The sequence below is a fragment of the Lutjanus erythropterus genome, chromosome 6, assembly GCF_056507025.1.
Source record: "Lutjanus erythropterus isolate fLutEry1 chromosome 6, fLutEry1.hap2, whole genome shotgun sequence".
NCBI classification, from domain to species: domain Eukaryota; kingdom Metazoa; phylum Chordata; class Actinopteri; order Lutjaniformes; family Lutjanidae; genus Lutjanus; species Lutjanus erythropterus.
The window spans coordinates 18924487-18950921 of NC_139322.1; the positions used below are offsets into that span (position 1 = coordinate 18924487).

The window sequence follows — 26435 nt, forward strand, 5'->3', positions numbered from 1 at the left end:
TGCTCTCCTAATCTTGGCCACTAGATGTCGCCCTAGCAAAGTCTAGAGGATTGACATCTCTAAACCACAGTCAGAATTAATCTATATAGTATGTAGTGTGCCAAGTAAATAAGTAAAACTACTTAATGGGTTTTACATAATAATAACATAAAACCCACTTGATAATAATGGTAAACATAAGATGAATATGAGAATAGAATGCATCTTCTTACTACTATTAAAACTATTAAAATTACTACTACCACTGCTACTGATGATGATGATGATGATGATGATGATGATAGAAAATAAAACCCACTTGATATATTACTACTACTGCTACTACTACTACTAATGATGATGATAATAATAATAATAATAATAATAATATTTTTTTAACTTATTTATAAGGCATTGTCATACATAACATGAAACCCAAAGTGCTTTACATTGTGGCATTAAATCAACAGCATGGGATTAAAAACGAGACACAAAAAGAAATACAAAAACTAAAGGAATTCATTAAAATAGAATCAAAAAATAAAAACAGCAGTATGACATTTAAAACATGACACAATAGAAAAAAGAAATACAAAAACTAAATTAATAGAAAATAGAATAAAAAGGTCCAACAAATGGCTGAGAAATATAAGTAGTAAAAATGACATAGATAGAATTAAAGATGTATTATATATAATTATAATTATGCATATTCACATGAAAATAGACATAGAATGACTGTAAAATCAGAGATAGAATGCCATAATACAATAAGAAGAGACATTAACTTTTGATTCTTGAAGTGCATTTTGTTTGTAATACTTAGTTTGCTTTATTATCCTGTTTGAAATTCCCTTTGTGTCAGTGATAGAGCAGCAGAGGGCTCCACTAAACATCACAACAATCAAGAATTACTGGCAGGAGTGAGGCATCACTGGGTACAACAGTCTGCAGCGGTGGTACACTGTAGGCCCACTTCTCTCCTGATGGTAACAGCAATTCATCATAGAGGAGGTGATATATCATTTTGAACTGCTGTAACTCACCACTTTGGACTAATGAAGCAGTGTCATCTGTGTGAAACATATTAGCAGTCTTATTAACCCTGTAACACCATTGTATCATACTACATACAGGAGTCTTTGAGACATCTACAACATAAATATGGCCAATACCTTCCTGAAAACTCTGTTGTAGGCAATCTGAGACATGTCCTCTGCCCTTTTGCACTGCAGGAAGGGCCTGTCAGTGCAAAATCCAACATTGCTGCCAAGAATAACATTCATATTGTTGCCAATATTTTACTGTGATTATTTGCTGTATTGAAACAATCTATTATTGACTAGTATTTTGTATGCTCTTTTATTGTAAGATCATGTTGTAAATGTGTACTTTTTTATCATCAAATATAATACAGGTATACAAGGAAATGTATCTGTGAACCCCTCAAGCATTATTCTGTTGAATGTCATGATGAAAAATGTATTATGCCTACCAAAATCACAAATATACTGTTACAAAAACAATTAAAGATTGAAATGTCATTTAAAGATAAATTTAGAGTGGAAATTGAGTTATTTATGTAAGTTTTTTTTTTAGATGCAACCTGCTCTCATTATAAACATTTGGATGTTGCAATAATCAGTGATGGGAGAGTGACTCAGTAAATGTATTAAGTTACTTTTTATTTATTACTCCTTTAAAAAGTAATAATATTACATTATTCATTACTTGACATTAAACTAAACAACTAATTCTTGTTACACTAACATAAATACCAATTTTAGTTAATGCTCAACATTTCTTGAACTGCATTTTATTTATTATTAGACTGGAAAAAAAGTTTCTTTTAAAAGTTTCTCAAGGTCTGAAAAATCATCAGAAAATTGCAAATTAACAAGATTTGCTCACAGACTCTCCATCAAGCAGTGGATGAGAACATCTTTTCTGCCTTTACCATGTTGCTCTTGGACAGAAGTAAATGTATTGCAGATATACCTCCATATGAGAAACTGGATGCTACACGTATGCCTGCAATAGTGTGCTAAAAGCAGAGCCGGTTGGCCCTTTACGCACACTACGCGAGTTGTGAAGCGTGCAACGCGGTGACCGTAGGACCCCACCAGGTACGCAAGGGCCCTGCCTTCCCCTCGTGTCAAAGTGGGTGTCACTATTCACAGCTTTGATGAGAAGATGAAGCAGAAGTACTAGTAATTGTACTTTATTTAATTACAAACATGAAGTATCATTAAATAAAAGGTGAGATTTAAATAAGAATGTCTTGCACAATTTAAACAAATCATCAAGGTAATAATTATAAGACCAGCAAATCATTTTTTTCAGTGTAGAGTAGGTGGATAGCAAAGCACTAAACACAAAGTATCAGTCAGACTGGAAAACAAACAGTCACATAAAAGAAGGAATTAATATCTAAAGTGTACATTAAAAACCAGCTGGGTGGAAAATGGCAAAACAACACAATAATAAACCACAGACAGCTTCCAAATGACTCATATTAGTTCAAACCTAACAATCAGATAAATAAAAAAAGAGAAATTACCATATACGGAAAGAAATTTGCAGTAAGAGGTGGCATTGACCTGCATGGATCTGAAAGAATGTGCCCTTTTATTGGACCACAGAATCCTGGTCCAATTAGAGAAGACACAAAAATGCTAGATAAAAATAATAAATAAATAATAACCAGTTAACAACAGGAAGATGTATCTGTTTTAGTAATCATCAGAAATTCTAGTGGTGATAATTTCCGGCCAAAGTAGGCCACAGTTTATTTTTGTAGTAGTTCAGGAACAATGTTACTTGTTGTCAAAGCTACTCAGTTAAAAGTTTAAAATGTTTCTTTGGAATTCAGTTTCACAAGGTTGTGATACTCTGGCAGCAACTGAAACTGCATGTTTCACAGTTTCACAAGACCCTTCATATGTGTCATAAACTTACCGTACAAGAGTTTCACAAGCTTTACCCAAAATGAGCAATATAACTGCAGTATGATCATTCTTTACTCCTACAATATTTCATCAGAATAGGAAAGGTGATTTAGGAGACTTTGAACGTGGCATGCTTGTTGGTGCCAGACGGGCTGGTCTGAGTATTTTAGAAACTGCTGATCTACTGGGATTTTCACGCACAATCGTCTTGAGGGTTTACAGAAAAAAATTGCCTTGTTTATGCCAGAGGTCAGTAACTCAAATAAACACTCATTACAACCAAAGTATGCAGAAGACCATCTCTGAACACACAACACGTCGAACCTTGACGCCCTTTTTGACCACAGTGTACCCATTTTCTGATGGCACTATACTATAAAATGGCCTGACATTCCAGTGCCCTCCACAGTGCCATTCCAGTGGAGAAAACTGGAACTGTTTCATCTTTAATGCATAATGATTTTCTCCATGCTGATGCCCCACTGCATACAGGTGATGCCCTTTTAATTTTTCTAGCCTCCGACCCTCAGACACCCTGAGTCAGCTTCTGACATACTGAACCCCACTCTCCCTTAAGTGCAAGTAAAGTTACAGCATAACCCAATGTATTTTTCAGTGTCAATAATTAATAAAAATCCCATCTACAACAACATGTTACTGGCTAAGATACTGGGTTTTGTTTCTGCCCTCTAAATATCGGCATATAGGCCAAAGAAAGCCCCATATTTGTGGACCGCTGATAAGAATCACATCATGCATATCAGTTACCAAGATGAGCATTAAGAGCGGACTGTGTTATCACACTCAGAAATGGTGCTTTCAGTCTCATTCTCTGTTAAAGCTGCACTGGAATGGAACTCAACTATTCGTGAACTGGACACATACAGTTCATTTAGAGCTCATTAAACAAAATGGTTAATAAGTGGTCACCTCTATCGGCACTAAAACTCTGTTGCAGTGTCCTCGGTCTGTCTGTGCTGACCTTCCCTCGCTGTCTGCTGTCACCTGTCTCTATCTTGCTATTCCCAGTTTGCCCACATTTCCAGTGAGGGAAAGTAACTAAATACATTTACTCAAATACTGCACATGAGTACAAATTCAAGCTACTTGACTGTTTCCATTTTATGCAACTTTGGACTTTAACTCTACTACATATCAGAGGTAAATATTATACCGTTTACGGCACTACATTTGCCTGAAATCTTTAGTTACATTTCAGATTATAGAGTAGAAAGTACAGTAGTTACAATTAGCTCAACCTTCAACATCTACAGCAGTAAATTGCCACATGCACATTAATGCAGCAGTATCAATCTAAAAACACCTGACAAAGGGTATCTAGGGTATCTATGTAAATTGACTTGGAGAGTTTTAATTTGGTGTTAATCTGGTGGATTGCCAGATTGGAAACCAGAACCAGAGCCAGGCAACCGGGCCACCGGGCACCTGGGCAACAAAACTTGGCTCAGCTTCTGCACATATCATGGCAGAGGACCAAAGAAGACACTGACGGAGGAAGTTGTTCAGTGGTTGTGATAGCAAAGTTGTCGATTCCCTGGTTTTTGATCATAACTAATGTAGTCATATCAAATGCACGTGCTGTCATTTTTGCTAACAGTGGTTAAGAAGTGAATGGACTAGTTGCACAGCAGATATTTTGACATGTCATACCTTCTATTGTTCATGCTGGCTCACTGTCACTGTTACCAGGAAACCTAACAGAATTGAGCCTTAATTACTGTAATTAAATCCACCTGTGCTTTTCCTGCCTTGACAAATCAAAATGTCTGCTGTGCAACCAGTTCATTGCTGTCTCAAATGTCAAACTGCAAAACATACCAGATCTTACATAATGTTGCTTTAGACTTTATTTGATTGGTTTTGTTTAAGTTAGCTTCAAGAAAAGAAATCTGACTATATGGAAAAAAGGAAATGCATTCCAAACACACTTCAGAAACACTTTTTTGCATTTCTCTTTACTCAGAGACTATGTGGACTACACCAACAAAATATTTATATATTAAACTTACATCTGTCTGCAAATTACCCATACCTTTAAAAGATGATTCTATATGACAGATCGTTCATTATATTCATTTGAAAAGAAGAAGTCAGGTGTTGCAACTGTCCCCAACCCTGGAGATAAACATGTTGAAAATACATTAAATTTCCTTAATTAACTTTTGTGGTCTCAAAAAGCTAAATTTTCTGAAAATATCTATTGGCTTACAGTAATATTTAAGTAATATTTATCAGTAATATTTATCAAATAGCTCATTGAGTTTTGTTTGTTTAAACATAGATGCTATAAATATCTATATTACAGTATGAAACAGGAAGGATGGAATTATTTGCAGTGCAACAAACTTTTCTAAAACATGTTTTTATTGTACAAAGCTGTTTGTGTTTTAAACGATTTTTTGTCACACTAGTGTGTGAATTATACTTTATTATTCTACTGCTACTACTACTACTACTACTACTTTATTATTATATACTTTACACTTTATTTACATCACAGTGACCTGTGAATGTTGAAAAACGATACACACTTGTATTTGGGTGAACCATTTACATATGTAGGTCTGCCCCACAGTGACCTGTTTTAAAAATAGTGTTGCGGTCTGTTTTGATATGGCTGGAACAACACGTGGCAACTGTCCTCACCCTCTCAACCACGACAAAACATCAGCCAGCTAAACACAATGACCTAAACATATTTCCAAAACAGTCTGGCTACTTTATGCATTAATGCATTTGAGGGGAATTATTGGTGATTGATTGATTATATTTATTTGCACCATTTTGCACCAAATTCACAACATTAAGACAGATTTCAAGCAAAATGGAATGAACAATAACACACATTGAAAAGATGATTCCTTGGTCTATCCATCATGTCACACATGACAGATGATAAAAGATGTAATAAGAGAAAAACTATGTGAAATATGTACATATGAAAAGATAAGCTCTGCACAGAAACAGCTGGTACAAGCATCTTTTAGAGCGCTACTTTTTCTTTTATACATTGAGTACATCTCAGATCCTGTTCTTTTTCACTTTTTCTTGAGTAAAGAAGTTGAACTGGTACTTATAGTATAAGTGAAAAAGACTCTGGTAAAAGTCATAGTATACCAGAGTCTTTTTTTGACACAGGTATCTGTACTTCTTACTTGAGCAAAGAATGTGTGTACTTTTGGACTCTCTGGAAGTCAATAACTCAAGGATTGAAACTAAGTAAGTTTTGATTAATTCATGAAAAAGGTAAAAAAAAAAAAATAATGCAGCTCCCTCAAGTAGTAGACACGAAAGCCCAAGGTCATGGTTAAAAATGGGGTTTATTCCAAGGTCAAACCATCCTGTGAGGTGTGGGTTGAAAAACAAAAATAAATAAATAAAAAATTACAATAAACAAAATGCACATATATATGTCCCCACAGCCATACAGCAGGTGGTATATTATCTTTGAACAAGGTAAAACACATAGTCACACACACATCAAAGCACAGCCTGCAGCTAACCCTGAGTCATTCACTCATAAAACTTTGCACAGACAGTACACTCACATGACATATAAATTATGCACTTATATGTCACAGACAAACGTAGTATGGGACATTGGTGGTTTTGTGTTAGTTGTTACATTTCATGCCAGTTCATCTGTGTCTGGAGGAAAGAGATGCAGGGCACGTCAACAGAGAATTAGCTAAAGTTCAGAGAGTCAGTGGGTTAGCCACCCTGTTATATTGTTTTACTGGGGACACCTCAACCTTGGGTTAGCTGTTGCTGTGGGAAGGGAATAAAACATCGCCTCCTCACCGTTCTTCCTCCAGCCACCTAGCTACCCGACAACGTCACAATATTTACACTTAGGTAGACAGCTCATCTAACGTTTTTGCTTCTTTGGCACCACGCTGGCTTAATTATGGTGTGTAGAATGCTAGGTCAGCAGTAATTAGTTCCACCTCTGGGAATACTGCATTACAGGTAGGAACCAAAAAAACGGGAAGATAAACAAATCTAAACTGATGTGACAATGTGAGGCAGTTACACAAAATACTTTTTTTTGTTTTATTTTTAATTATGAGCAGAATCAGATACTAAATATGTGTCCTGTTTTTTTGGTGGGGAGTCTAACTGAGCGTGTACAGTATGACTATCATGTTTCTGAATAAAGGAAGAAGACTTGTTGCACCATCCCCAGTCTACCCTATGTAAAAACTGGCCCCACTCTCCCCTACATTTTATTGTGACTTTGCTGTGTCAGTCTCACAGGTAAAACTGGCTAAACTATGGAGCCCTCTACCGAAAATTTCAGCCTAACTCAGAGAATACGGTTGCTTTTTTCTGTCGCTCATGCTCAGTACTGGAGAGTGATTATGGGGGAGGAGTGGCTCTCACAACTCATCGCAGCACCGAACCCAGAACCCGCAGGCGCATTAATCCGCCTGAACCGGACCAGAGCCTCTCAAATTTGATCACAAGTTGGAAATATTTATCCCACAGAATCAACAACGGTAAGAAAAACATGTCCATCTCTCTTCCTCCTGTCTTTTTGTCTGCTATGAATAGAAATGTTGGTATTTTTTGTGGACTCACCGCTTTTTCCTTGACAGCCTGTTGAAAAAATATTTATCCAAAGCAGTAGTTTGTCTTGTGCGGACGCGTTATCGGCTGTTTTGAAAGAACAAACTGTTTGCCTGCTTTTAATTGCCTTAAAATAACACTCCCTAAGTTTTCCAAACAGGAGTTTAATTAAATTGAGAACATTTTAGGTCGTAAAAACTGCCATAACTGACATAATATAAAATATACGAGGAAGCCATCTTTGTATTGTTTTCTGCATAAACTGCAGGTTTGTCTTCAAACACATACCAGGTCTGTGATAAAAGACTGGTAGTCACATGTAAAGACAAAGCCTGTATATTAAAATACAGTATTGAATGCAAAAAAGTCACTCCTATATTCATCAGAGAGACAAATTCATCTTAGATAATTTTTTTTTTTTGCTTTTTAGACGTTAAATTAATGTAATGAGTAACAGAACTGAAGATTAACCCCCACACAAAGAGAGCACTTAGAGCAAAAATATGTAACATTGTCAGTTACATACTTCATCAGTTAATATAATTTGATCAGTCTCATGTGAGCATAAACATACAAATATGTTTGCTATTGTGTAAACAGAGATAAATAAATTATGTTAAGTACTTTAAACTGTTTGAATAGCTGCTCTACTAACCCAACACACTCTTATACATACTTAAACAGATCTGTACATTTGTACAGATCACAATATTTTTGCATACCCTTTAAAATGACTTAAGATTAACGGGCAACATGGAAAATCAAATATCACAACATTTTTTAACAAATACAATATCAATATTTATTGATACTGTGACAGTATCATAGGGATGACTACTGCTGATTTCACAAAATATTTACACAATGAGATTTTTTGACAAATAGTCATCAGTATTCTGGATATAATGACTAAGTGGGTAAAGGCAAACAATAGAACAGCTAGAACAGTCCGGTAAGTTCAGAAAATTACATCACACTTTACTGTAATCCAGCCTTTAAAAGCAGGAAATTACCATTTTAGTTCCAGTCTGGCCACTGCCTTTCACGTTTTAGTCACGTATAGTATTTTTCATGTTACTGTCAATTTTCTATTTTTTTAAATAATAAAATAATGATGATAATAATAATAATAATAATAATAATAATAATAATAATAATAATACTTATATAGTGCTTTTCAGGACACTCAAAGACGCTTTACAGGCGCTTTTTCTATGTATGCTTCTTGCTTCTTGACTTTCATCTATATTTATATTTTTGTACAATGTTCATTAAGATGTACCAACATACCACAGCAAATTCCTTGTATGTGAAAACTGAGTCAGCAGAAAACTGATCTGAATCTGATTCTGATATCTCAGTATAACAATTTCCAAAATCTAAGATGATATCTAGTCTCGTTTAATGATATTGATATAATATTGATATATTTCCCAACTCTAGTAAGAAATGTGATTTTGGCTTCTACAGTTCTGTGTTTATACTCTTATCAATTTTGTTTACATACACATTACACTTGTTTTTTTGTTTGTTTGTTTTTATATATATATATATATATTTTATTTGCACACATGAGACTGCATAAAATCCAGATAATGAAAAAATCAGAGATGTGTCAGGAGAGGTCAAGAAGCCACAGGCTTAGACATCAGACTTCCTCTCCCTTAAGGAGAAAAAGACAATAAAAAGAAACAAAATAAAACTATTACATAAATAAATGACACCACGATATCTAAAGGAGTACTAGCCATGTTTTTGTTTCGATGACCAACCTTGTCTTTTATTATATGAATGAATTTTAGAATTGAATGGGATAATGTTGCTAAACAATAGTAGAAAAATGCATCAACATATAACAGTAGGTCAAAGGCCTCATTTTTGATCTTACAAATAATTTTCTCTGCAAATTAAATAGGGGAATGTATGTATTTGCCCAAACAATATTACCATAAATAAAATGGCGATATATCAGGTAATAATGTAAAGTTCATAAATAAGAGGCATTTATAAAACTGTGTGGTTTGCAGATGATCCTCTGTGATTTCACAGTTTTGTTATGAATAAAATGATTATATGCTTTTACAGTTAAATTTCTCATTAATTAAGATGCCTGAAAAAAAAAAGCACAGTGACTTAATAAACTTGCTTCTCTCTACCAGCACTCTAGGTTTAACCCCTGTCATATCTCCTGCCCCTATCCACAAACAAATTATGCAATTTGACTTTCTTGCAAGTCAGTATGTGATAAAATTGCACATAAACAAATCAGCAACTTAGTTCACATTAACATTTATCAGTTGTTAATCACACAGCAATCAGATAACACATTCCGCTGTAATAACCCTGCAGTGAGTATTTCCGTTGTCATAGTAAATTGCCTGTGAAACTTTGTCAAGTTTCAGTTTAAATATCAGAGGTCAACGTGATAATTTTCTTCTGTTGACATGGTCAAATAGTGAAGTGAAAAACAGCAAATCAGCATAGTGAGTGCACTAGAACAGTTCCTCCTTGGATTTCCTCAGTCCTTGAAAATAGCATTACTGTGATAGTCACTATTGGTAGTGGTTTTACTATCTTACAGCAAGTGTCATTTTTGCCAAGATACCAAATGCACTTGCATCTGGTCTGTGCAGCCATGATCGGGATGTCTAAACATGAAGGCAAAACGAAAGCACGGCCCGGTGTGTTTGTTATCTTGTTCTTGGCACATTTGAATATATTTCCTATCAGCAATAAAGTATAAATACTGAAGTTAAAAGCTTACATGTGTGTCTCGCGCTTGGCTGAGGCACACACACGTCTCCACAATACCAGAACACTCTTCATTAATGTTAAACAGCTGTGTGCGAGTGTGTGGAAAAAAACAGTTAAACATACTAATATGGAGAAAGAAAATATTTATAATTATAACGTCTAATAAAATCTAAACAGACTTACAGATTAACCCCTGCGAAGTGCACACAGGACGGGGTCATGGCTGTTACATCGCATGACAGCTGGAGCAGCTGTAGTGTTTGTGTCTGCGTGTTTATTGTGATCCAGAAAAACAAGGATTAAACAATTATGATCTATAACATACAAAATTTACAAGACACTATATTTGACCGCAAGAGTCCGACCCGACCCGGAGAGGAAAAGGTATGTGTGGTTCGATTGGAGCTGGTTGAATATATCTGTGCATAATTTCAGAAGCACACATACCTTTTTATCTCCAGGTTAGGCCAGTCTCATGCAGTCAGATATGAAAGTAGATTACACTCACAATGCATCGTCACAGTACATCCCTAGCACAGACACCTGCAAGCAGAGCAGGCTGCCACTGCTAGCACTGCTAACGTTAGTCACACTGTGGTGGCAGTTAATGTTGTTTACCCACTGACACTGTGATCCTGTTCAGTCTAAAATATGCTGAAGCATTTAGGGAGTTGTATTGTTTTGAAGGATGTCACGCAATGTTGACGCACATGACAGACGCATTTCATTGAAGAATGTGACTAATAGCTTCAAATGTCTCTTAATACAAGCAGTATTTTTTCAGACGAGGTGTAACGATATCAGTTGATAAATTAACTGCTTAGACTAGTCGACCAGTCTAAATTTAAATTTGTGTTTAATCAACAGAGAAATGAGTTGGTGGGAACATCCCTGCAGGGTCTATCAGTATGCTCCTCCACAAGGTCCACCAAATGCTGTACACTGGTTCAGATCACTCAGCTTCGATCCTGTGTTCAATCCTAATGGTCAAAATTGATGGAGCAGAAGTTACTCTCCGAATGCATCTCATCATCATCCTTTCATTCCACCCTACCAGCCCTGTACACACCAGTTTCTTTCAAACTCCACTCTATAATCTCCAAAACCAAAATGACTCCCTCCAGAGCCACACAAAACTTCATACAACTGGTACAGGCCCTGGTAACCAGCAACTCCAGTGTTCTGTGAGGTAAAATTACTGATTTTGCCTGTGGAGTTTGGATGGTTCGGAGAGAGCGATATTTAGCGTATAAAAGGGTGGTACCCCAAACAAAAAAACTGTCTAACAGGAAAATGGAGCAGTGAAAATGTTCTAAATATAGCGTACACTAGGGCTGGGTGGTATACCGGTTCGTACTGAAAACCTGTCTTTTTTTTCGTCATGATATGAATTTTTCATATACCGCCATACCGGTGAATAGTCCAAACAACGTCCAGAACGTGCGCGGCGGCAAAGTGTTTCAGCGGGGACCCATTTCAGTGCTGCACACCAACACCACAGGTATGCTTGCTTGAGCGTGTGTACCAGGGATGTTCCTGACAACTAATTTCTCTGTTGATTAGATGCCAAATTTAATTTAGAATAGTCACTAAGAAAACACAAGGCAAATTTTATTAATTTTTAATGTTAAACACTGTCCGAAAAAAATACTGTGTGTATTAAGAGCCATTTGAAGACGTTATTCATAGTCTACAATCGCCAAATCGTACTTTAAATGCCGCTGAAATGCGCGCTACTTCGCGCTGTGCAGTACAAACCTTACACGCTTATGCTTCACCTTTTCAGACTGAAGAGGGTCACAGTGTCTGCAGGTAAAGGACCCAGAGCTAACGTTAGCTTCCAGCCTGACGCACAGTGTAGCTAACGTTAGCAGCTAGTAGTAGCAGTAGCAGCAGCAGCTCCGCCTGCAGGTTTATGTCTGTGTCTGTGCTTAATGCGGTCACATTTCTCCAGTCGAGTGAATATATATCAGCTTATTCTGTCGACCTCGCTGGCGATCGGTTCATACGCGCTGGGTGAGAGGAGCTGCTGTCTGATAGCGCCGCAGCCCCGACCAGTGGCGTGCGGCAACAGATAACTGGCATCATGCATGAATAAAATATTGACAAATATTTCATTTTTAAATATTTTAAATGACTAGTATTTCTGGTTCCGACTAGCGTGGGTGGGGACGTTTAATTGTATAGTCGTCCATGTGATGGTAACCATACTTTGAAGGGGTCATGCTTTTACCTTTCTGGACATAAAAAAAAAACATGATACAGTCCTTGTGACAGTAAAATGGGCTATTTGAAGACAATCAACTGCAGTAATTCTGTTCTCAGTAGAAGAAATTGTGGGTAAGAACACTGTTGCATGAAAAAAAAAAAAAAAAAAAAACGTCAAATACCGTGAAACCGATATGATTTTTAAAAAAAAAAACGTGATATGAAAATTTTGTCATACCGCCCAGCCCTAGCGTACACTTTAACTGATACAAACTTCTTTTAGGTTGACTTTTTTTAAGTGTCTCAAATACCTTTTGTTGTTGACTCTGTCTGTAGCAGTTCATTGCTTATCTTCCATGCTGGTATCCCTGTCTGTTTCTCCAAACTTGGGGCTTGCTCCAAACTGTAGGTAAGACAATAATTACCTCATACAACTTCACTTCAAATAAGCTGAACTATCCCTTTAACTGAACAGATGAACACCTTCAGTTATCTGATTGGGTTGGAAGCGGAAAAGGAAAAGAGAGAGGTGGAATGTAAATAAAGCAAGCATCAACATATTCTGTCTGACTGAACTTCGTTTATTCCCATGTGAAACACAGGACCTGTGCCTCATTGTTTTCCTCATCCTGTGAAGAGGACATGTACACCCTTTTGATCTTTCCTTTAATCTTCATTCTAGATGCGCATCATCTGCAAGAGGTGTCTAGTGCTGATTCTGGTCAGTGGGATGCTCTTGGTCCTCTTTCATGCTTGGAGCCCTGGGACCAGCTCAGTTGTTGACATTCGCCCAAGACAGGAGGGTTCACTAAAGAAACTCCTCGATGGAAAAATTCAGGACATCATCAGTGGCTATCATGATGACATTTCCTACCACATAAAGGAGGATGTGGCAAGGTGTGTTATTAGTTAGCATGTTAGTTTTTTTGTCTAAATTCTTCTCTGAATTCTAATTGTTGTCCTTATCAAGTCACTCAGTAAGCTTCTTTTTCCTGACACAGTCGTTTGGCTCAAAATACCTGTGTATGTCTGGCTGATAAGCAGACCTTTCACGTGCCATTCTCCGAGCTGCTGGTTCCACGCGTGTGGGCACATAACCTTGGCGCTGTGTTCTTAGAGTCCAATCCTGACCCTGAAGGCGCAAACCATCAGAGAGCTCAGGAGTACAGCAGCTTTCAGAGGAGGTAATGATCAATGGATGTCCTACTGTATGCAAACTTCATGCAGCAACATACTCTTAAATTTCTATTATATTTTTGCTAAGAGAAAAAAGTGCTGTGCTGTCTGCAAATACTCTTGTACATGCCCCAAGATACCACCAGAAATGCTATGAGGAGAACTTCAGCAGCAGTGAAATCAACATATTATGATAAGGGGTGTAGTTGTATATACACAGGTGTGTAAACTGTACAAACTGTAGTTTGAAAATATTGAATTTAAGATATAATATTATATAAAATCGATAAAAGCAATACATTTGTGAAGAAGGACAGTTTGTTTGTTCAGGTCCAATGTCCAAAAGGTATAAAAAAATATATAGTAATTATTAGAAATAATTATAAATATTTATGTATTTTCAAACGGGAATTTCCTTGTGTTGGACAAACCATTAGTGGACTGTTGTCTTCTTATCTTGGTAAGAGTGCTCTCCACCACTTGTAAAATTTTCTCTTACCTAAGTGAAGAGCCAAACTAAGAAAACATTGGTGTATCCCAGAAACCAGTGGGTACTGATAAAATAAGACAAATTTTGTTTGTAGATGGCTTCCTGTATGAGGTCTTATATATCAGTTTTCAGCTCTTGTCGAGATGAAGATGATAACTGCTTTATAAGACTGTGAGAAAGTCTGTGTGATTTAGAGATTAGCCCCCTGACCCACAGGATTTAGTCACGAATGGCTTTGACCTTTGAGTCATACTGTGATGTGTCAGTCGATGTGTCAGTTGATAGCTGATCTACCCCACACATCAGTACACTGACATTACATATTCTGGGTTTTTTGTGTGTTTTTTTATGTGCTTCACTGTTAATCTTTCACCCATTTATACAGTCCATGCACATTAGTGATCTGGTTACTGTAACCTTTCTGCACTTACCTTTTTTACATCCTGTTGACAGGGCAGACAAAAAGTTATTCCAGCCGGCAGCTGAAAATTGAAAGGGGAACACTGTGACTCACTGGAGCATTGTTGTCAGAGTAGCAAGTATTTCAGCTCTCAGCATGTTTCCCATATCTCTGATATCATCATGGCCATTTTATTATTTATAACAAATATATCACCAGTTTCTCCTGTAAAGTTAAAGGATCAATTAAATCATATTTACAAGTTTCTTTCCAGCTTTATTGTGACCCATGCTGTAATCTGACTGCATGTTACATGATAAAATTTGCTGGCATGATGTTGCAAAAGCCAGAACAGGAAATGGGCAGGCTTGTTTAATCTGTGGCAGTTAGTGTGATTAGCGTGCTGAGAGTAACATTTACTTTTTTGACATTGTACAGCCTCTTTTTTTGTCATTATTCTTCCATTGTCCTTGGACTCAATGCATCCTTCCTTTTCTGCTGCTTGTATTATTTATACATGCAGTGATATAAACAATGATCTAAACTTGAAGACCCCTGTGCTACATGTGCATGTAACCTACTGCATGTCAATGAAGATTCTCAATAATAGTGGAAATAATAATTTCTGTTAAACAGGAGGATATAGTGAAAACTTTCACGGTTTCCCAGAGAATCAAGATGACATTTTCAAACTGCTTGTTTTGTTTGACCAGCAGTACAAACCCTAGAGGTATTACATTTACAATGATATAAAAGGTACAAAAGCATTTGAAAATCAACCAACCAAAATGACTTCATTTGTATAAATAACTGATCACCAAACTGTTTTGTGTTAGTCGATTAACTCATGAATTGACAAAGCATTTCAGGACTTTTTTTTTTTTACAGATAGTTATCTGCACAGTAGAGATAGTCAATGCAGGAATACACAGTTGGTATTTTGCAATGCTTTGCAAGATAGCAAATGAATTCATGCCTGTCTGTGCACACATGGACAGGAGATCTAAAAATAAGGTTGTGGTCAGGCACATCTTGTGCATGGCTCATTGTTGTCAAAAGCACTTAAACCACTGACCTGCTAAAGTCTGGTAAAGGCTGGTAGCCTGTAGAGTCTGTGGTGTAGTTGGTTTGTCTGCACAAGATAGCAAATTGTGCATTTGCTTGAGGTGCACACACACATCTCCACAATCACAAAAACACCTTTCATTTTCAAGTACTTTCACACGCAGCAATGAGGGTTTACTGTAAAGTGTAAATATTGAAATAAACGGTGTGCGTGTGTCTAAAATTATTCTCACTAATATTGAGTAAGGAATTATTTTTTTACTTATAAAACCTAATAAATTCAATAGACCTTCAAAGAATATGAGCATACAAAATGACCAAGAAATTAAATCTGACCTTGGGAGAAAAAGTCGTGCGCTTCTGTTAGAGCCTGATGCTGCTTGTATATGCTCATTGGGAAGCGATACACAATTACCCGTTCATAATTGCATATTACTTCCCTCAAACTTCAGAAACGCTTCCTGATCCCATTTCCTCCATCCACAGTAGTGTTCTGCAGGAATCCCTGCCAATAGCCTCCTCTGTGTAATCACTGTTTTCACCTGTTTCCCTGACAATGTATAGAATACACTCTGGGTGCACCTGCTTCTTAAAGGTGATGAGAGCTGACTTCCTGATTGATTTATTGCATGTTACACCCAAAGCACACACATGAATTAATCAATACACTTATGCACAATTGAAAAGGTGTATCCAGCTGTGTGCCATGGACAGGACGGCAAGATAACCTTGTGCACTCATGGCGCAATATGGCCAAGGTGGATTTGGACCCGACCATGTATTTTAGACTGTAATGTGCAAGGAATAATGGAATTATACATGACTTTTGTTTTGTTTTGACATCAGCTGTCATGCTCACTAAATATCAAACATTGACGAAACCATACTGATTGTCCACTAGTAAATAAATAGGTCTACAGTATTTATTGCAGAGTGATGCAGACTTCCCTCTCTAACATGTTCTGAATGTGTAGGTCCTACAATCCTGCAGATGCACTCATCGTAGCTGAGGCTAACAGTCCTCTTCAGTATCCTATCCAGGGCGTGGAGGTGCGACCCCTCAAAACGATCATCATTCCTGGTAACAGCATATCTAACATGGCACACAATATTACGGAAACAGATGAAAAAAATTTGTCACCTACTTTAGGTGATGCATTTGGTATTTAATTCTGTCACTAACACTCACTACCGTCATTCCATGTTGATATCCTCGGTAATTACTGCGCTCTTTCCACAGGTTTGGGTCTTAAAGAAGAAACAAGATCAAACCATATGGTAATTTCTTCATTTTGGGGGTTTCATTGTGGTTTTCTGCCTAAACATTTAATAATTAATAATTTAATAATAATTTTTTTCCTGAAAACCATGAAAATGGTATAACAGGTATATTTGAAAGCAGCACTGGGGACTTTTGATGTTGCTGCTACAGTGGACAAGGTCTCTGTTAAAGGAGTGGGAGAGAACCACATGATCCTGTCGAGTCCTCTTCTGTCTGCTCTGAACAGGCAGTTGCAGCTCGTCACCTACACGAACACTGTGTTCCATCCCAAGACAGCAGATACAGGTAAACAATATTATCCTATCTAGCTATATTATTTACTGTCTATCTTGTGAATACTATCGTAATCAGAAAAGCAAAATGTAATTTTCAGTTTTCTAGACCGAATGCTTCCACTTTCTTGGCCTTGCTGTACATATGATAATATGTCCTGTAATATTACTATTACTTATATACTGTATTATTTGCAATAACATCATTACAAAAATTTCAGTTACAATTGATGTTTTGTAGGGGTGTAACGATTCACTCATGCATCCGATGCATCGGACTTGAATGTGTTAGATACGAGTGCATCAGTTCAGATGGCCTGCATCGGTTAAAAACTGAACATGAAACGGAAACAAATCCATCAAGCACTAGCATATTGATACATCTCATTAGGACATGCATATGTTTCATTTTTGGCATCAGGGACGTGCCACTGTAAGTTTCTTCTGTTATTTCTCTCCTCTTGCCTCTGCCTGCACCGCTCTCACTTGATGCCTGCTGCCGCGATCACACAAAACAAGCGCTCCCCCCTCCCTCTGCTGTGTCTCCTCTTCATTTGCTCTAAACAGACCGTGCTGAAAACAGCGACAGAAGTGACATTGTATCGCGTCGTACAACCAAATTTTCATAACGCGCAAGTGTAGAATAAGTTTGGTTTTTATAAGAAAGATGAGAAACACTGCTGCAAATCATTTATGCAAAATGTGTCTGACCGCACAGTACAGAGCCACGAGTCTGACCTACAGAGACGTCATGTCACTATGAGAGCAGGTAACACAGAGCATCACTGTTCCCCCACACTGATCAAAACCACAGCACTGTTCATATGAAACAGAGCAGCAGATCATCTTACTGCAAAAATACTAATATTTTAAACAGTTTTAAAGTTTGTTAACAGTTTCTCATTTAGGCTACATTATCTCATTTACACATGAGACTCATAATAAGATGTCAACACCACTGTAATGTCTCCTTCTCTCTGTCTCTACTGTTACTATGTTGAGGAAAACTATCTGGATGTATTTTTGCAACTAATAGAAATACAAATGTAGCATTAGTTGAATCAAAATGTAAAGATTCACACATTGCATTGTCTTATATTGCATCATATCATATCGTATCGTGACAGGACTGAATCAAACCGAACTGAATCGTTGGCCATTTAAAAATTTTAAGATGTACTGTATCGTTGAACATGTATCGAGATACGTATCGAATCCATCTCAGTCAGTGAGGTACAGACCCCTAATATTTTGTTTTGTTGCAGAATAGTGACCCAAATTACCTTCAGTTGTGTGTCACCACCACTAGATGTCAAGTAAATGAGCATATTTCAGTCTGCAGTCAGTATTATTTTTAAATTGGCTGTCACTCAGACTGAGTCACTCAAAGCTACAAACTGTTCAGCACGCAGTACAGACTATAGGATATTTTTTGTTTCAAATAATAATCATTATGTGGAGAAATAATTAAGTGGTTTGAATTCTTGTCGCTGAAAAGGATTCAGTATTTTTCTTTTTTCATAATAATAAAAAAGAAATTGCCACAGACCCCCCCTGCAATTATGCCAACTGATATGTGATTGAACACAATGTTGCTCACCGTGTTCAGCTGGCAGTAGGGCAGGTTCATTTGGAGGACAGGAAGACAGGGCTGCTGAGCCTGAAGCTGAATCTACATCTCAGGAGCCTGGCACCAGGGGCTGCAGGGACAACCGATTTAGCATGAATAGTTGGTTAAGTTTGCCTGCACTGATTAAATGTCGACTAAAAGAGGAGTGAAGTGTAAACACTCAGAATTTTCTGTGAAAATATGAAATAACTAATGTTAGGGTAATAACAGTACCTATTTCACTATAGCCATACAGACTGTCACCCCTTCTTCTCTCCCACATCTCTAACTGTCCTTTCTTTCCATTATAGCCAGATATATCTTTAATATGAGACATGATGCTTGTTTAACAGCTCTCCAAACCAAACTTGTTCCTCACTTGCAATGGACTAGTTTCACAGCAGACATTTTCATATGTCATAAGAGAAAGTTCACGACTACTGCATTCCACCTAGGGGTGGTCCTTCTATTGTGGATGGTGGTTTACTGTCACTGTTACTGGGACACTAATTGGAACTGAGCCTTAATTACAGTTATTAAGTCCAGCTGTGTTTTTCCTGCTATGACAAGTCAAAATGTCTGCTGTGCGACCAGTCCATTCACTGCTAGCAAAGGCCGGGTTTGGGAGCAGGGCCGAACCATTTCGTGTACACAGAGAGGGGTGTTAAGCAGTAGAAACTCTGTCTCTGTCTCTCTGTCTGTCACACACACACACACACACACACACAAACACACATGGCAACTCTGGAGTACCTGTGCACACAGGCGAACATCTGAATGTGAATGAAAGTTGCAAAAACAGATTCATGGTATCTTTCTCTAGTCCTGGTTCAGTCCTGGTTCAGTCCTGGTTCAGTCTTTTGAAAGTCTGTCTGTGCACGGATGTTGACACCCTTCCTCAGCATGTGATCTTGGAATAATGTGAGCTTGGATAATATCACATTATCATGATTTTCTACACGACAATAATACTGACTGAACCTCAGAAGGGGGAAAAATAAAAAGAGGATGTGTTTTTTTAGCTGTGTGGATGGCCATTTGCTAGCTAATGTTGTTTATACTACCACCAGATGTCAAGTTGGAAACTACTTAATTCTGCACATAGTGACTAACTTAATCCATCTAATGAAAAATACACAACAGCACCAAATGGAAATTTGTACTTCCTCATCCATGTCGCTCCACTAGCAGCTCTCCTTGTTGGTTTGACAGCCTGCACAGTGAAGTGTAGCCCTCTCAAAGCCAGCAGTAACAAGAACCTTAGTGTCTCAGTAAGTAGAATGCACCCGGTGTGAGTGCCAAACATAATAAACAGAGTTTTGTATTTGTAAAGTTTTGAATGAAGATTTTTATGCAGTATAGTCTCAGTTTTCTTGTAGCATAGTGTAATGATATTGTAATTTTTTTTTTATTGTAAGGAAACAATAAAGGGGATGATGAGTCCAAACTTATCAATTTAAAGAGGAATATGTCATATATTAAATAAGTTAAAATACTGGGTGACAAACAGTTGATCAGCTTACAGTGCAGAACTTGTTGTTTGCTGCTGTTTAGGGGGCGGGGGGAAAACAACTCGCTTCAACCATAGATAACTTATCAAATAGGATTTCAACATATTTAATAAACCGTAATGACTCCAACTCGCTATTTGGACTCCAGTACTTAGAAGTATTAGACCATTGCAAGCAACCAGACAGCTTTGCAACAATATAATTTACGTTATAATTACACAAATTAATCACACATTTTGTATTTGTTCAAAATGAAACTTAAAGGGATATTTTTCAAGTGTTTAAAGTGTAATTCAAATGTAACTTTATTAAATAAAATATATTAACCAAAAGCAATGACAAATATTGTCCAGAAACCCTCACAGGCACTGCATTTGGCATTAAAAAAATATGCTCAGAGAATAACATGACAAACCCAAGTCCATCAGGCACATATACACATATTGACCTGCTCAATGTAACATCCGGTCAAAATGCACTAAAAGCTTCAATAGAAAAGTCAGTTGAAGCTTCTATGGAACCGCAGGCTTCATATTTAAAATTCCAACACCACAAAGCGAGCTGTATTTTACCAAAGGTTACAATTTATATGCATTTATTTAATTATTTAGTATTATTATTGTTAATAATAGTTTATTTATTCAATAAAATCCTCTGGGGAGAAAAATCCTCATCTTTATTCAGCTCAGTCTATAAAATGACAAAACAATGCACGATATTAATGTTTTTGTATTAATGCAGCAGGATCATTTACATCAGTGTCACTGACAGTTTACATCAGTGGTGATGTTTTACACAACAGCAGACAGCAAACTGCACACCGACACACACCGGGGAGATGAAGAGGAGAGACAGAGTCTGGGCTCTTCATCATGACTTACAATAATGCAGCACAGTGAGAAACATTTTCTGTCAGTTTGGCCTTTACAGTGACAGATATTTTAATCTGTAGTGTTCAAACCACAGAACTGTACAGTAACATCAGGATTTATCATCAATAAAGTTTTTATATTGGTCTGCACTTCACACACGCTCCCCCCTCCCTCCCTCCCTCCTCTCTGCAGCTTGTCTCTCCTCCCTCACAGTTATGATCAATTATCTTAAAACAATAAGTATTTAAAATTACACAAATCGGACTTGGAGAAAAGGGTGCACCACGGAAGTGTGTGATAACATCATGACTCACGATCAAGTTTTTATATCAAGTTGACACATCTGTCCATATTCACATACTTTCTCCCTCTCTCTCTGCTGTGGATCAGCCTTATTTTCACTTTTACCTGGTTTCAGGTGGAGCTGCAGTTCGATCAGCACTCACTCCTCTCCCTCATATATTTCTATTTTCTTGCATTGAGCCAGTTGCCTAAACAGACAAGCCTTTATATTGTCGGGTGACAGGGAAGCTCGCTTCTGATTCAGAGCAAACCTGATTGGTCAGGCCAGTATAACAGAACGTGCATTAATTGCACGTCAAAAAAATTATTGGCATTAAAAGGAATTTGCGTTAACACGTTTAACTTTGACAGCTCTAATTATAATAAATTTTTTGGAGAAACTCAAAAAAGCTGAAATTCTGAATCATTTACACTATATGCTGCCTGTTCATAGATCAGATCATGTCCCAGTGGAAGTTGTGGCTGTTCAGAAGGTTAATGTTTTGGCACAGAGCTGATTAGATCACCCGCAGTAACTGAATTTAATCCCAACAAGCAAACTTCATCATGTTCAAGTTTCAAGAGATTGTTTCACTGTAATGACAGGGCCACTGTGAGGACTAACATGATGTCACAGGAGGTGTGCAGGAATATAGACCATTTTTAGAATAGTCAAGGATAAAATTTTTGTACTGCATGCAAAAAAACTGCATGGGATTAGCATAAAGTGAGCATGTCTGTAAGTGGACCCCTTTGAAAATGACGATGCCAGTTTTTCCCTTGCCTAACTGTACTTACTGTCCTTCCCAGCGAGGATGACATGGTTGGTATCAATGGGCGCCTTAATTCCTCTAACTTCATTGTTACCAGTATCTTCACTCTATTTTTTAAAACTGAGCCTGCTACAGCCTCTGCAAGATGAACAGAACCATGGATAATGGATGGTTAATTACATCTTAACAGTGATGGAAATATCCACTGCACCATTTCCTCCCCTGAAATCTGAAACTTAAATTTACTTCAGCTGTTGTTTTGTTCTGCAGTTGAGTTCGCAACTGAAGATCACCAGTCATTTTTCACCATTAAAATTGGACACGGAACCATCCCGAAACTGTACTACTCTGGAGTCCAGAAAGGTTGGTGAGCAATTACATCATCATCAGTTTTATTTTTGATGTTGAATGTCACAGATGGTCACTTGATGGGATACTTTTTGTTTTTTAAATGTGTTTTTATTATCTACATAGAGTACAATATTAGTGCTCTTGTTACCATCGCCACCAAGACCTTTCTTCGCTATGACAAACTCAAAGAGCTCATCGACAGCATACGACAGTATTATCCCACTGTCACCATAGTGATAGCAGACGATAATGAGCACCCTCAGCCAGTGATTGGGCCTCACATTGAACATTACATCATGCCATTTGCAAAGGTAAAGAAGTTTATTTCTTCATGTACTCTAAGTACCATGCAAAAACTTTTTTTTATTTACTTTTTTCAAACGCAATTTTAATGTTCCTTTAATGTTTTATTTTAATGTATTTTGTATGCTACATAAATAAAATTTCCTTGCCTTGCCTTGCCTTATGTCTCCACGCAGCAACAGCCGTGGCCAAAGGCATTATGTGAACTGTTTAGATATGGCTGGCCAAAGGTCCCTGTGACCTCACAAAACACGTTTTGATCCTTCACTAAGCTCAGTCCTCCTTAGTTACTGTTGCTACGCCTGTCGAGCTTTCCATTCTTGTACTGCACAAACGCCGCTAACAGTGAAACGGTGTTAGATTCATATTTGGGAGTAATTGTTGAAACACAAGGTCTTTGATTCCACACAGAAGTAAACTGAAGCAGATTCTCATTTCTAGCTGACAACTGTGGATTTTGTTGGCTAAAATTATGAGTGTGTAACTGGCTAACATAAGCTAATGCTAATGCTTAAACTCCTTGAGTCAGCTGAGAGGTTCAACTCCAGCTGACTTCTCAATGTTTCTGACTTAGACTAAAGCTACCTCTCAGCAAACATTGGTCGGATGATGAAAAGCGACACGTATATGTATATGATAGAAGACAGAAATACGCTCAATTAATGTGGGGAAAAAGAAGTGCAGGGACTCGATTAGTGAAGCGGACCTTGCTATGGCTATGGTTAGAGCTAAGCTTACTCGGCATAGGCCTAAGAGAGAGAGGCAGAGAGATGCATTGTCACTGGCCCTCTTTGATTATGCACCACATCCTCCTCTTTAAATCCCCCATGTAACACATGCAGCTGGAGGTTATCTTACTACAGCTAGTAAGTTAGTGTTTGTTGTCTGGACATGCTAATGTTTACAGCTTCATCATGTAGAGAATACAAAGCTTGACAGGCCTGTGTCTCCCTAAGGTTGCTACTCTGTGATTGGACAGTTCAGTTCAGCTGTTTGCAAAAGGGGCTTAGCAAAGGGTCAACTGTGGCAAAATTTCACATAAATTTCTAATAGGATGCCAGCAGTGCTGGAGAGTAACTGCTTACCTATAGCTGGTTACATGTAATTAAATTACAGAATAAATGTAATTGTAATCAGTTGTAGTTACAGAGAAAAAAGTGTAATTAAACTACAGTACATTACATCTGAATAGTTTTCATGGGTTGCCTGGTGGAGATCTGCACTCTATTGTTCTAGTTAAATAGTCCAGGTCATGAGTGTTGATTCCACGTGATCTGTACAGGGTTGGTTTGCGGGAAGAAACCTGGCAGTGTCTCAGGTCACCACCAAGTATGTGCTCTGGGCCGATGATGATTTCATCTTCACTGCAAACACCAAGTTGGAGAGGATGGTGGACATCTTAGAGAAGACAACTCTTGATCTGGTGAGATGCATTCGCAGATTCAGTACAATGTGGGTGGCAAATATTTGATGCCAACTGTAGATTACTTTATGAATCAGTGCTACTAATTTAAAATATCTGGCTCCTTCCTGTCTGCTCTGTCTCATCTGACACACCCTGTTGGGTGCTGGGTGGTTTTATATTGTTTGAATAGACTTGTTTAACACTTGCTGTAGATGGTGCTGTATATATAGATTAGCTTTATCTTATTAGAGAGAACAATTTTTACAGCCGCCTGAGATTTGCAATTTATAGACATCCACAGACACTTAATAACCTCTCTGGTGATGCTCTGCTAGGCCTGTGCTGGAGCCATTTTCAGTTCAGCTTTTTGCCGTCTTTGCATTTAGCAAATGAAAAACATGCTCAAGATAATTGAAGAGATAGTTTGGATTATGTGATGGAGGGTTATATTAGGTACTTAACTGTAGTCATGTTGTGTTTACAGCAGATGCAGTTGGCACACCCCCAGTTTGGAGAAGCAGAGAGCTGAGCAACAAACTGCTCTGTAGTGGTCAGCAACAAAAGGTATTTTTGCCATAAATCCAGCTAAATAAATTCATCTTAGTTTAAGTTTAAGCTCTATTTCGAATAATTTCTCTGCTATACTTTGACACCAGGCAACCTTTTCATTCAAGAAACCTTTGTCATATGAGCCAAAATTGCCCTCACAAAAGCAACCAAACTCCGTAGGCAAAATCAGTCATTTTATCTCACAGAACATGGGAGTTGCTGGTTTTCCGTTGCCTCGATCTGTGAGATAGTTTGTGTTGTGTAATTTTGGTGACCAGCAGTTCCCATATTCTGCGAGGTAAAATAGCTGATTTTGCCTGTGGAGTTTGGTTGGTTTCAAGAGAGTGATACTTGGTTTATGTAACAGTAGTTATACAAATGGAAAAGGCAGTTTGGTGGCAAAGTAAAGCAGTGAAAATATGCAAAATATAGCATACACTAAAACTGATTGATTTTTTAGATGGCTAAAATAAATAAAAAATTTACTGATCCTGTCTACAGCAGTGTGTTGCTTAGCTTCTGTGTTGGTGCTCCTCTCTGCTTGTCCAAACTGGAGGGTGTGCAGACCACCATCTACTGATGGTAATACACTGACTATTGTAGTAGCTCATACAACAGATTCAGAACTATCTCTTTAGTATTTTTGCTGTCTTAATGACTTCAGGTTGGTGGTGCAGTGAGAGAGGTGACAGGTTACACTGCAACATACCGTCACACTATCTCAGTGGAAGAAGGAGGAGAGAAGGGCGACTGTTTACATCTCAGACAGGGCTACCACCACGTCATCGAGGGATTTCCCAACTGTGTGGTAACTGATGCCGTCATCAACTTCTTCATGGGGCGGACAGACAAGGTGCAGCAGGTGGGCTTTAACCCCCGATTTGCACGGCAAGGTCATCTGGGTGAGTCTAATATTCACTATCAAACAAGCTAGCTATTTACATGAGCTATGCAGAGCTCTGGTGACACTGTTGAGTTGATTCAGACAGGAAAAATGCAATAGAAACAAACTCGGGGGAAATCCTGTTCAAAATTTAATTTTCTTCTGACACTGCAGAGTTCTTCATCGACGCTCTGGGCTCCCTCCACATTGGCTCCTGTAGTGACGTCATTGTAAGCCACGCATCAAAGATCAAACTACCATGGAGTAAAACAGAATCACAGAAGGCCTACAACAAATTCCGCTATTTATCTTCCAATGCTAACAGTAATATTTATGACGAAAACTTATATTTCAAGAACAGGTTCAAATGCATGACCGGTAACTGAAACCTGGGCTTTCGCGTGTTTGTTTGCTGCCTCAATGTGAGGAAAAAGGGAAATTGTTGTCATTTACAGGTAAAGTGAAGATGTTTACTGCTGTTAAAAAGACTGTGTGGACAGATTTTGTTCTGTGAACAGATAACAAGTCTTTGATATAACCTGAAAAACTAAAAGATCATATCCTCTGTTCTCTAGCACAGCGCTTCTTAACTTTTCTTAATGTCCATACGTTCGTTCGTTAGTTGTTTGGTCCATAAAATATCAGAAAATGTTGATTCGTGTCAATGTTGACATCCTCAAATGTCTTGTTTTGTCCACAACTCAAAGATATTCAGTTTACTGTCAGAGAGGAG

The 26435-nt window shown here is 37.7% G+C and overlaps 1 protein-coding gene across 1 annotated transcript; it reads left to right on the forward strand.

Moving 5' to 3' along the window:
• Positions 1 to 7311: 7311 nt before the first annotated feature.
• b4galnt1a (beta-1,4-N-acetyl-galactosaminyl transferase 1a) lies at positions 7312 to 26309 on the forward strand. Its single transcript, XM_084719995.1, has 11 exons — positions 7312 to 7447; positions 13162 to 13376; positions 13481 to 13663; positions 16585 to 16691; positions 16851 to 16888; positions 16997 to 17177; positions 22482 to 22574; positions 22686 to 22873; positions 24148 to 24288; positions 25484 to 25721; positions 25877 to 26309. The coding sequence occupies exons 2-11, from the start codon at positions 13162 to 13164 to the stop codon at positions 26086 to 26088; spliced, it is 1596 nt and encodes a 531-aa protein (XP_084576121.1). The 5' UTR covers positions 7312 to 7447; the 3' UTR covers positions 26089 to 26309.
• The last annotated feature ends 126 nt before the right edge of the window (positions 26310 to 26435 follow it).

Coding starts and splice junctions, on each gene's coding strand:
- b4galnt1a (XM_084719995.1), top strand. CDS start 13,162: ATGCGCATCATCTGCAAGAGGTGTCTAGTGCTGATTCTGGTCAGTGGG. Junction 13,377..13,480: donor ATAAAGGAGGATGTGGCAAG/GTGTGTTATTAG, acceptor TTCCTGACACAG/TCGTTTGGCTCAAAATACCT. Junction 16,692..16,850: donor CAAAACGATCATCATTCCTG/GTAACAGCATAT, acceptor CTCTTTCCACAG/GTTTGGGTCTTAAAGAAGAA.